Source organism: Chiloscyllium plagiosum, unplaced genomic scaffold, assembly GCF_037043375.1.
Source record: "Chiloscyllium plagiosum isolate Xiang-an unplaced genomic scaffold, Cpla_swu_hap1 HiC_scaffold_12, whole genome shotgun sequence".
In the NCBI taxonomy this organism is placed as follows: domain Eukaryota; kingdom Metazoa; phylum Chordata; class Chondrichthyes; order Orectolobiformes; family Hemiscylliidae; genus Chiloscyllium; species Chiloscyllium plagiosum.
In genome coordinates, this window is record NW_028270150.1 from 83,638 (window position 1) to 96,537 (window position 12,900).

At 53.6% G+C, this 12,900-nt stretch overlaps 1 protein-coding gene across 1 annotated transcript in view; it reads right to left on the reverse strand.

The window, feature by feature from the left end:
* LOC148148460 (microtubule-actin cross-linking factor 1, isoforms 6/7-like) overlaps positions 1-12,900 on the reverse strand; it is a gene marked incomplete at its 3' end in the record, with an annotated part of 192,293 nt that overhangs the window by 80,294 nt on the left and 99,099 nt on the right. The window contains exon 15 of the mRNA XM_087993182.1: positions 11,968-12,087. Coding sequence (XP_087849308.1) covers positions 11,968-12,087 — 120 coding nt within the window. The remainder of the gene's footprint in view (positions 1-11,967; positions 12,088-12,900) is intronic.

Genomic DNA, 12,900 nt, shown 5'->3' on the forward strand with positions numbered 1-12,900 from the left:
GGGCACACGGAAAGTGAACGGGACATGTGGAAAGTGAACTGGGCACACGCAAAGTGAACGGGACACATGGAAAGTGAACGGGACACGTGGAAAGTGAACTGGGCACACGGAAAGTGAACGGGGCACACGGAAAGTGAATGGGGCACACGGAAAGTGAACAGGAAACACAGAAAGTGAATGGGGCACACGGAAAGTGAATGGGGCACACGGAAAGTGAATGGGGCACACGGAAAGTAAACAGGGCAGACGGTGTAAACAGGGCACACGGAGTGAACATGGGCACACGGAATATGAATGGGGCACACGCAAAGTGAACAGGAAACACGGAAAGTGAACGGGGCACACGCAAAGTGAACGGGGCACATGGAAAGTAAACGGGACACACCGAAAGTAAACAGGGCACACGGAAAGTGAATGGGGCACACGCAAAGTGAACAGGAAACACGGAAAGTGAATGGGGCACACGGAGTGAACGGGGCACACGCAAAGTGAACGGGGCACACGGAAAGTGAATGGGGCACACGGAAAGTGAACAGGGCACACGGAGTGAACGGGGCACACGCAAAGTGAATGGGGCACACGGAAAATGAACAGGGCACACGCAAAGTGAACGGGGCACACGGAGTGAACGGGACACACAGAAAGTGAACGGGGCACACGGAGTGAACGGGACACACAGAAAGTAAACGGGGCACACGCAAAGTGAACCAGGCACACAGAGTGAACGGGGCACACGGAGTGAACGGGGCACATGGAGTGAACAGGGCACACGGAAAGTAAGGGGGGCACACGCAAAGTGAATGGGGCACACGGAAAGTGAATGGGGCACACGGAGTGAACGGGGCACACGGAGTGAACAGAGCACACGCAAAGTGAATGGGGCACACGGAAAGTGAATGGGGCACATGGAAAGTGAATGGGGCACATGGAAATTAAACGGGGTACACAGAGTGAACGGGGCACACGGAGTGAACAGAGCACACGGAATGTGAACAGGAAACACGGGACACACAGAAAGTAAACGGGGCACACGCAAAGTGAACCAGGCACACAGAGTGAACGGGGCACACGGAGTGAACGGGGCACATGGAGTGAACAGGGCACACGGAAAGTAAGGGGGGCACACGCAAAGTGAATGGGGCACACGGAGAGTAAATGGGGCACACGGAAAGTGAATAGGACACACAGACTGAACGGGGCACACGCAAAGTGAACGGGTACATGCAAAGTGAATGGGGCACACGGAAAGTGAATGGGGCACATGGAAAGTGAATGGGCCACACAGAAAGTGAATAGGATACACGGACTGAACGGGGCACACGCAAAGTGAACGGGTACATGCAAAGTGAATGGGGCACACGGAAAGTGAATGGGGCACACGGAGTGAATGGGGCACACGAAGTGAACATGGGCACACGGAAAGTGAATGGGGCACATGGAAAGTGAACAGGAAACACGGAAAGTGAACGGGGCACACGCAAAGTGAACAGGAAACACGGAAAGTGAACGGGGCACAAGCAAAGTGAACGGGGCACATGGAAAGCAAACGGGGCACTCGGAAAGTAAACGGGGCACACGGAAAGTGAATGGGGCACACGGAAAGTGAACAGGAAACATGGAAAGTGAACGGGGCACACGGAGTGAACGGGGCACACGCAAAGTGAACGGGGCACACGCAAAGTGAACGGGGCACACGGAGAGTAAATGGGGCACACGGAAAGTGAACGGGGCACACGGAGTGAACGGGGCACACGTAAAGTGAATGGGGCACACGGAAAATGAACATGGCACACGGAAAGTAAACGGGGCACACGGAAAGTGAATGGGGCACACGGAAAGTGAATGGGGCACACGGAAAGTGAATGGGGCACACGGAAAGTAAACAGGGCACACGGTGTGAACAGGCCACACAGAGTGAACATGGGCACACGGAATGTGAACGGGGCACACGCAAAGTGAACGGGGCACACGCAAAGTGAACGGGGCACACGGAAAGTAAACGGGGCACACGGAAAGTGAATGGGGCACACGGAAAGTGAACAGGAAACACGGAAAGTGAATGGGGCACACGGAATGAACGGGGCACACGCAAAGTGAACGGGGCACACGCAAAGTGAACGGGGCACACGGGAAGTAAACAGGGCACATGGAGTGAACAGGGCACACAGAGTGAACGGGGCACACGTAAAGTGAATGGGGCACACGGAGTGAACGGGACACACAGAAAGTGAACGGGGCACACGGAAAATGAACAGGGCACACGGAGTGAACAGGACACACAGAAAGTGAACGGGGCACACACAAAGTGAACGGGGCACACGGAAAGTGAATGGGGCACACGGAAAGTGAACAGGAAACACAGAAAGTGAATGGGGCACACGGAAAGTGAATGGGGCACACGGAAAGTAAACAGGGCAGACGGTGTAAACAGGGCACATGGAGTGAACATGGGCACACGGAAAGTGAATAGGGCACACGCAAAGTGAACAGGAAACACGGAAAGTGAACGGGGAACACGCAAAGTTAACGGGACACACCGAAAGTAAACAGGGCACACGGAAAGTGAATGGGGCACACGGAAAGTGAACAGGAAACACGGAAAGTGAATGGGGCACACGGAGTGAACAGGGCACACGCAAAGTGAACGGGGCAGACGCAAAGTAAACGGGGTACATGGAGTGAACAGGGCACACGGAGTGAACGGGGCACACGCAAAGTGAATGGGGCACACGGAAAATGAACAGGGCACATGGAGTGAACAGGGCACACGCAAAGTGAACGGGGCACACGGAGTGAACGGGACACACAGAAAGTGAACGGGGCACACGGAGTGAACGGGACACACAGAAAGTGAACGGGGCACACACAAAGCGAACGGGGCACACGGAAAGTAAACGGGGCACACGCAAAGTGAACCAGGCACACAGAGTGAACGGGGCACACGGAGTGAACGGGGCACATGGAAAGTGAACAGGGCAAATGGGAAGAGAACGGGGCGCACGGAAAGTAAGCGGGGGCACACGCAAAGTGAACCAGGCACACAGAGTGAATGGGGCACACGGAAAGTGAATGGGGCACACGGAAAGTGAATGGGGCACACGGAAAGTGAACGGGGCACACGGAGTGAACGGGGCACAGGGAGTGAACAGAGCACATGGAACGTGAAAGGGACACATGGAGTGAACAGGGCACATGGAAAGTGAACGGGGCACACGCAAAGTGAATGGGGCACACGGAAAGTGAATGGGGCACACGCAAAGTGAATGGGGCACACGGAAAGTGAACGGGGCACACGCAAAGTGAATGGGGCACATGGAAAGTGAATGGGGCACACTGAAAGTGAATGGGGCACACAGAGTGAACGGGGCACACGGAGTGAACGGGGCACATGGAGTGAACAGGGTACACCCAAAACGAACAGGGTACACGCAAAGTGAATGGGGCACACGCAAAGTGAATGAGACACACGCAAAGTGAATAGGACACACGGAGTGGACGGGTCACACGCAAAGTGAACGGGGCACATGCAAAGTGAACCGCGCACACAGAGTGAACGTGGCACATGGAAAGAGAACGGGGCACACGCAAAGTGAATGGGGCACACGGAGTGAACGGGGCACACGGAGTGAACAGGGCACACGCAAAGTGTACTGGGTACATGGAAAGTGAACGGTGCACACGCTAAGTGAACGGGGCACACGGAAAGTGAACAGGAAACACAGAAAGTGAATGGGGCACACGGAAAGTGAATGGGGCACACGGAAAGTGAATGGGGCACACGGAAAGTAAACAGGGCAGACGGTGTAAACAGGGCACACGGAGTGAACATGGGCACACGGAAAGTGAACGGGGCACACGCAAAGTGAACAGGAAACACGGAAAGTGAACGGGGCACACGCAAAGTGAACGGGGCACATGGAAAGTAAACGGGGCACACAGAAAGTAAACAGGGCACACGGAAAGTGAACGGGGCACACGCAAAGTGAACAGGAAACACGGAAAGTGAACGGGGCACACGCAAAGTGAACGGGGCACACGGGAAGTAAACGGGGCACATGGAGTGAACAGGGCACACGGAGTGAACGGGGCACACGCAAAGTGAACGGGGCACACGGAGTGAACGGGACACACAGAAAGTGAACGGGGCACACACAAAGCGAACGGGGCACACGCAAAGTGAACCAGGCACACAGAGTGAACGGGGCACACGGAGTGAACGGGGCACATGGAAAGTGAACGGGGCACACGGAAAGTAAGGCGGGGCACACGCAAAGTGAACCAGGCACACAGAGTGAACGGGCCACACGGAGTGAACGGGGCACACGGAGTGAACGGGGCACATGGAAAGTGAACAGGGCATACGGAGTGAACGGGGCACATGGAGTGAACAGGGTACACGCAAAACGAACAGGGCACACGCAAAGTGAATGGGGCACACGCAAAGTGAATAGGACACACGGAGTGAACGGGTCACACGCAAAGTGAACGGGGCACATGCAAAGTGAACCGCGCACACAGAGTGAACGTGGCACATGGAAAGAGAACGGGGCACACGCAAAGTGAATGGGGCACACGGAGTGAACGGGGCACACGGAATGAACAGGGCACATGGAAAGTGAACGGGGCACATGGAAAGTGAACAGGGCATACGGAGTGAACAGGGCACATGGAGTGAACAGGGTACACGCAAAACGAACAGGGCACACGCAAAGTGAATGGGGCACACGCAAAGTGAATGAGACACACGCAAAGTGAATAGGACACACGGAGTGAACGGGTCACACGCAAAGTGAACGGGGCACATGCAAAGTGAACGGGGCACATGGAAAGCAAACGGGGCACTCGGAAAGTAAACGGGGCACACGGAAAGTGAATGGGGCACACAGAAAGTGAACAGGAAACATGGAAAGTGAACGGGGCACACGGAGTGAACGGGGCACACGCAAAGTGAACGGGGCACACGCAAAGTGAACGGGGCACACGGAGAGTAAATGGGGCACACGGAAAGTGAACGGGGCACACGGAGTGAACGGGGCACACGTGAAGTGAATGGGGCACACGGAAAATGAACAGGGCACACAGAAAGTAAACGGGGCACACGGAAAGTGAACGGGGCACACGGAAAGTGAATGGGGCACATGGAAAGTGAATGGGGCACACGGAAAGTGAATGGGGCACACGGAAAGTAAACAGGGCACACGGTGTGAACAGGCCACACAGAGTGAACATGGGCACACGGAATGTGAACGGGGCACACGCAAAGTGAACGGGGCACACGCAAAGTGAACGGGGCACACGGAAAGTAAACGGGGCACACGGAAAGTGAATGGGGCACACGGAAAGTGAACAGGAAACACGGAAAGTGAATGGGGCACACGGAATGAACGGGGCACACGCAAAGTGAACGGGGCACACGCAAAGTGAACGGGGCACACGGGAAGTAAACAGGGCACATGGAGTGAACAGGGCACACGGAGTGAACGGGGCACACGCAAAGTGAATGGGGCACACGGAAAATGAACAGGGCACACGGAGTGAACAGGGCACACGCAAAGTGAATGGGGCACACGGAGTGAACGGGGCACACGTAAAGTGAATGGGGCACACGGAAAATGAACAGGGCACACGGAGTGAACAGGGCACACGCAAAGTGAACGGGGCACACAGAGTGAACGGGGCATACGGAAAGTGAACGGGGCACACACAAAGCGAATGGGGCACACGGAAAGTGAACAGGGCACACAGAGTGAACGGGACACACAGAAAGTGAACGGGGCACACACAAAGTGAACGGGGCACGCGGAAAATGAACAGGGCACACGGAGTGAACAGGGCACACGGAAAGTGAACGGGGCGCACGGAGTGATCGGGACACACAGAAAGTGAACGGGGCACACGGAAAGTGAATGGGGCACACGGAAAGTGAACAGGAAACACAGAAAGTGAATGGGGCACACGGAAAGTGAATGGGGCACATGGAAAGTGAATGGGGCACACGGAAAGTAAACAGGGCAGACGGTGTAAACAGGGCACATGGAGTGAACATGGGCACACGGAAAGTGAATAGGGCACACGCAAAGTGAACAGGAAACATGGAAAGTGAACGGGGAACACGCAAAGTTAACGGGGCACATGGAAAGTAAACGGGGCACACCGAAAGTAAACAGGGCACACGGAAAGTGAATGGAGCACACGGAGTGAACGGGGCACACGGAGTTAACAGGGCACACGCAAAGTGAACTGGGTACATGGAAAGTGAACGGTGCACACGGAAAGTGAACGGGGCACATGGTGTGAATGGGGCACATGGAATGTGAACAGGGCACATGGAGTGAACGGGGCACACGGAAAGTGAATGGGGCACACGGAGTGAATTGGGCACACACAAAGTGAACGGGGCACACGGAAAGTGAACGGGACACATGGAAAGTGAACTGGTCACACGGAAAGTGGGCACACGGAAAGTGAACGGGCACACGGAAAGTGAACGGGACATGTGGAAAGTGAACTGGGCACACGCAAAGTGAACGGGACACATGGAAAGTGAACGGGACACATGGAAAGTGAACTGGGCACACGGAAAGTGAACGGGGCACACGGAAAGTGAATGGGGCACACGGAAAGTGAACAGGAAACACAGAAAGTGAATGGGGCACACGGAAAGTGAATGGGGCACACGGAAAGTGAATGGGGCACACGGAAAGTAAACAGGGCAGACGGTGTAAACAGGGCACACGGAGTGAACATGGGCACACGGAATATGAATGGGGCACACGCAAAGTGAACAGGAAACACGGAAAGTGAACGGGGCACACGCAAAGTGAACGGGGCACATGGAAAGTAAACGGGGCACACCGAAAGTAAACAGGGCACACGGAAAGTGAATGGGGCACACGCAAAGTGAACAGGAAACACGGAAAGTGAATGGGGCACACGGAGTGAACGGGGCACACGCAAAGTGAACGGGGCACACGGAAAGTGAATGGGGCACACGGAAAGTGAACAGGGCACACGGAGTGAACGGGGCACACGCAAAGTGAATGGGGCACACGGAAAATGAACAGGGCACACGCAAAGTGAACGGGGCACACGGAGTGAACGGGACACACAGAAAGTGAACGGGGCACACGGAGTGAACGGGACACACAGAAAGTAAACGGGGCACACGCAAAGTGAACCAGGCACACAGAGTGAACGGGGCACACGGAGTGAACGGGGCACATGGAGTGAACAGGGCACACGGAAAGTAAGGGGGGCACACGCAAAGTGAATGGGGCACACGGAAAGTGAATGGGGCACACGGAGTGAACGGGGCACACGGAGTGAACAGAGCACACGCAAAGTGAATGGGGCACACGGAAAGTGAATGGGGCACATGGAAAGTGAATGGGGCACATGGAAATTAAACGGGGTACACAGAGTGAACGGGGCACACGGAGTGAACAGAGCACACGGAATGTGAACAGGAAACACGGAAAGTGAACGGGGCACACGGAGAGTAAATGGGGCACACGGAAAGTGAATAGGACACACAGACTGAACGGGGCACACGCAAAGTGAACGGGTACATGCAAAGTGAATGGGGCACACGGAAAGTGAATGGGGCACATGGAAAGTGAATGGGCCACACAGAAAGTGAATAGGATACACGGACTGAACGGGGCACACGCAAAGTGAACGGGTACATGCAAAGTGAATGGGGCACACGGAAAGTGAATGGGGCACACGGAGTGAATGGGGCACACGAAGTGAACATGGGCACACGGAAAGTGAATGGGGCACATGGAAAGTGAACAGGAAACACGGAAAGTGAACGGGGCACACGCAAAGTGAACAGGAAACACGGAAAGTGAACGGGGCACAAGCAAAGTGAACGGGGCACATGGAAAGCAAACGGGGCACTCGGAAAGTAAACGGGGCACACGGAAAGTGAATGGGGCACACGGAAAGTGAACAGGAAACATGGAAAGTGAACGGGGCACACGGAGTGAACGGGGCACACGCAAAGTGAACGGGGCACACGCAAAGTGAACGGGGCACACGGAGAGTAAATGGGGCACACGGAAAGTGAACGGGGCACACGGAGTGAACGGGGCACACGTAAAGTGAATGGGGCACACGGAAAATGAACATGGCACACGGAAAGTAAACGGGGCACACGGAAAGTGAATGGGGCACACGGAAAGTGAATGGGGCACACGGAAAGTAAACAGGGCACACGGTGTGAACAGGCCACACAGAGTGAACATGGGCACACGGAATGTGAACGGGGCACACGCAAAGTGAACGGGGCACACGGAAAGTAAACGGGGCACACGGAAAGTGAATGGGGCACACGGAAAGTGAACAGGAAACACGGAAAGTGAATGGGGCACACGGAATGAACGGGGCACACGCAAAGTGAACGGGGCACACGCAAAGTGAACGGGGCACACGGGAAGTAAACAGGGCACATGGAGTGAACAGGGCACACAGAGTGAACGGGGCACACGTAAAGTGAATGGGGCACACGGAGTGAACGGGACACACAGAAAGTGAACGGGGCACACGGAAAATGAACAGGGCACACGGAGTGAACAGGACACACAGAAAGTGAACGGGGCACACACAAAGTGAACGGGGCACACGGAAAGTGAATGGGGCACACGGAAAGTGAACAGGAAACACAGAAAGTGAATGGGGCACACGGAAAGTGAATGGGGCACACGGAAAGTAAACAGGGCAGACGGTGTAAACAGGGCACATGGAGTGAACATGGGCACACGGAAAGTGAATAGGGCACACGCAAAGTGAACAGGAAACACGGAAAGTGAACGGGGAACACGCAAAGTTAACGGGGCACACCGAAAGTAAACAGGGCACACGGAAAGTGAATGGGGCACACGGAAAGTGAACAGGAAACACGGAAAGTGAATGGGGCACACGGAGTGAACAGGGCACACGCAAAGTGAACGGGGCAGACGCAAAGTAAACGGGGTACATGGAGTGAACAGGGCACACGGAGTGAACGGGGCACACACAAAGTGAACGGGGCACACGGAAAGTGAACAGGTCACACGGAGTGAACAGGGCACACGCAAAGTGAACGGGGCACACGGAGTGAACGGGACACACAGAAAGTGAACGGGGCACACGGAGTGAACGGGACACACAGAAAGTGAACGGGGCACACACAAAGCGAACGGGGCACACGGAAAGTAAACGGGGCACACGCAAAGTGAACCAGGCACACAGAGTGAACGGGGCACACGGAGTGAACGGGGCACATGGAAAGTGAACAGGGCAAATGGGAAGAGAACGGGGCGCACGGAAAGTAAGCGGGGGCACACGCAAAGTGAACCAGGCACACAGAGTGAATGGGGCACACGGAAAGTGAATGGGGCACACGGAAAGTGAATGGGGCACACGGAAAGTGAACGGGGCACACGGAGTGAACGGGGCACAGGGAGTGAACAGAGCACATGGAACGTGAAAGGGACACATGGAGTGAACAGGGCACATGGAAAGTGAACGGGGCACACGCAAAGTGAATGGGGCACACGGAAAGTGAATGGGGCACACGCAAAGTGAATGGGGCACACGGAAAGTGAACGGGGCACACGCAAAGTGAATGGGGCACATGGAAAGTGAATGGGGCACACTGAAAGTGAATGGGGCACACAGAGTGAACGGGGCACACGGAGTGAACGGGGCACATGGAGTGAACAGGGTACACCCAAAACGAACAGGGTACACGCAAAGTGAATGGGGCACACGCAAAGTGAATGAGACACACGCAAAGTGAATAGGACACACGGAGTGAACGGGTCACACGCAAAGTGAACGGGGCACATGCAAAGTGAACCGCGCACACAGAGTGAACGTGGCACATGGAAAGAGAACGGGGCACACGCAAAGTGAATGGGGCACACGGAGTGAACGGGGCACACGGAGTGAACAGGGCACACGCAAAGTGTACTGGGTACATGGAAAGTGAACGGTGCACACGCTAAGTGAACGGGGCACACGGAAAGTGAACGGGGCACATGGTGTGAATGGGGCACATGGAAAGTGAACATGGCACATGGAGTGAACGGGGCACACGGAAAGTGAATGGGGCACACGGAGTGAATTGGGCACATGCCAAGTGAATGGGGCACACGGAAAGTGAACAGCGCACACACAAAGTGAACGGGGCACACGGAAAGTGAACGGGACACATGGAAAGTGAACTGGGCACACGGAAAGTGGGCACACGGAAAGTGAACGGGCACATGGAAAGTGAACGGGACACGTGGAAAGTGAACTGGGCACACGCAAAGTGAACGGGACACATGGAAAGTGAACGGGACACGTGGAAAGTGAACTGGGCACACGGAAAGTGAACGGGACACACGGAAAGTGAACGGGGCACATGGAAAGTGAACGGGGCACACGGAAAGTGAACAGGACACACGGAAAGTGAACAGGACACACGGAAAGTGAACGGGGCACATGGAGTGAATGGGGCACACGGAAAGTGAACGGGGCACACGGAAAGTGAACGGGGTGCTTGGGGAGTGAAAAGTTCAGAAGGGGAGTGAACGTGATACCTTGTGGTTGATAGATAGGCTTTGGGGAGCCAATTGGCCATCTCTTACATAAACACAGGGTTGATGATCTGATTGTCCTTCCCCTTGGCTGGATCATTATTTGATTCTATGATTTCTTGTCAGTTGGTGAGTGATAGTTTCACCAGAAAAAAAATCAATTGCTCTATCATTGCAAGTTGTTCAGTGTTATTGCCCATATTCCAATCAATTTAATCAGGTCCATTTTTCCTGAAGGTTGCTGCACAGGTGGAAAGAGTGGTCAAGAAGGCATATGGTATGCTTGCCTTAATTGGACGGGGTATTGAGTATAAGAGCTGGCAGGTCATGTTAAAATTGTACAAGACATTGGTTCGGCCGCATTTAGAATACTGTGTACAGTTCTGGTCGCCACATTACCAAAAGGATGTGGACGCTTTGGAGAGGATGCAGAGAAGGTTTACGAAGATGTTGCCTGGTATGGAAGGTGCTAGCTATGAAGAGAGGCTGAGTAGGTTAGGTTTATTTTCACTAGAAAAAAGGAGATTGAGGGGAGACCTGACTGAGGTTTACAAAATCACGAAGGGTATAGACAGGGTGGATAGAGACAAGCTTTTGCCCAGGGTAAAGGATTCAATAACGAGGGGTCATGCTTTCAAGGTGAGAGGTGGAAAGTTTAAGGGGGATGCACGCAGCAAGTACCTCACACAGAGGGTGGTGGGTGTCTGGAACGCGTTGCCAGCAGAGGTGGTAGAGGCAGACACGTTAGATTCATTTAAGATGTGTCTGGTCAGATGCATGAGTAGGTGGGGAGCAGAGGGATACAAATGCTTAGGAATTGGGCAACAGGTTTAGTCAGTGGATTTGGATCGGCTCAGGCTTGGAGGGCTGAAGGGCCTGTTCTTGGGCTGTAAACTTTCTTTGTTCTTCCACCAACTGAGATTAGATTAGATTCTCTACACTATGGAAACAGGCCATTTGGCCCAACAAGTCCACACTGACCCTCTGAAGAGTAACCCACCCAGACCCATCCCTTATCCAAATTTACCCCTGACTCCTGCACCTCACACTATGGGCAATTTAGCATGGCCAATTCACCTCACCTGCACATCTTTGTGACTGTGGGAGGAAACCGAAGAATCCAGGGGAAACCCACGCAGACACAGGGAGAATGTGCACACTCCACACAGACAGTTACTCAAGGCTGGAATTGAACCTGAGTCCCTGGCGCTCTGAGGCAGCAGTGCTAACCACTGAGCCACCGTGCCAGCCATAAAGGATTCATTTCCATGAAAGACTCTCCTTGAACCTCTGCCTTTGTGTGAGGTGTGGTGACCCTCAGATTAAACCATCACCTGTCATCTCCGTCCGTAGTGAGCGACAGCCCGATGTGATTATGGCAACTTTCTGTGATGCTGACCTGTTGCTGGGTGAGCTGCTGTTTAATGTCATTGTTGTCGACAGCAATGTCCTTCTGAGCCTCTAGATGCTGATCCACTTCATCCATCCAACTTTGTAGCATCTTCCTTGACTCACTGAACTGCAAAGACAAGCATCACAGGGTCAAACAGTCCAATTCTCAACAAGAATGGGGGCAGGGTTAACACAGAATCATAGAATTGATATGATGCAGGAGGGGGCCATTTGGTCCATCCAATCTGCACTGCAAACCGCATTAGCCAGTTACAATCTCATCATTGTGAGGCAGGTCGTGCCTCACAAACCTTATTGAATTCTTTGAAAAGGTGACGAAGGAGGTTGATGAGGGGAAAGCGGTAGATGTGGTATATATGGATTTTAGTAAGGCGTTTGATAAGGTTCCCCATGGTAGGCTACTGCAGAAAATACGGAGATATGGCATTGAGGGTGAGTTGGAGGTTTGGATTAGGAATTGGCTGGATGGAAGAAGACAGAGGGTAGTAGTTGATGGCAAAGTTTCTTCATGGAGTGCCGTCACTAGCGGTGTTCCGCAAGGATCTGTTTTGGGACCATTGCTGTTTGTCATTTTTATAAATGACCTGGAAGAGGGGTTAGAAGGTTGGGTGAGCAAGTTTGCGGATGATACGAAAGTCGGAGGAGTTGTTGACAGTGAGGAAGCATGTGGCAGGTTACAGCAGGATATAGAGAAGCTGCAGAGCTGGGCAGAAAGGTGGCAGATGGAATTCAATGTAGCTAAGTGCGAGGTGATTCACTTTGGGAAGAATAACAAAAAGATGGGGTACTGGGCTAATGGTCGGATACTTGGTAGTGTGGATGAGCAGAGGGATCTTGGTGTCCATGTACACAGATCTCTGAAAGTTGCCACCCAGGTAAATAGTGCAGTGAGGAAGGCATATGGCCTACTGGCTTTTAT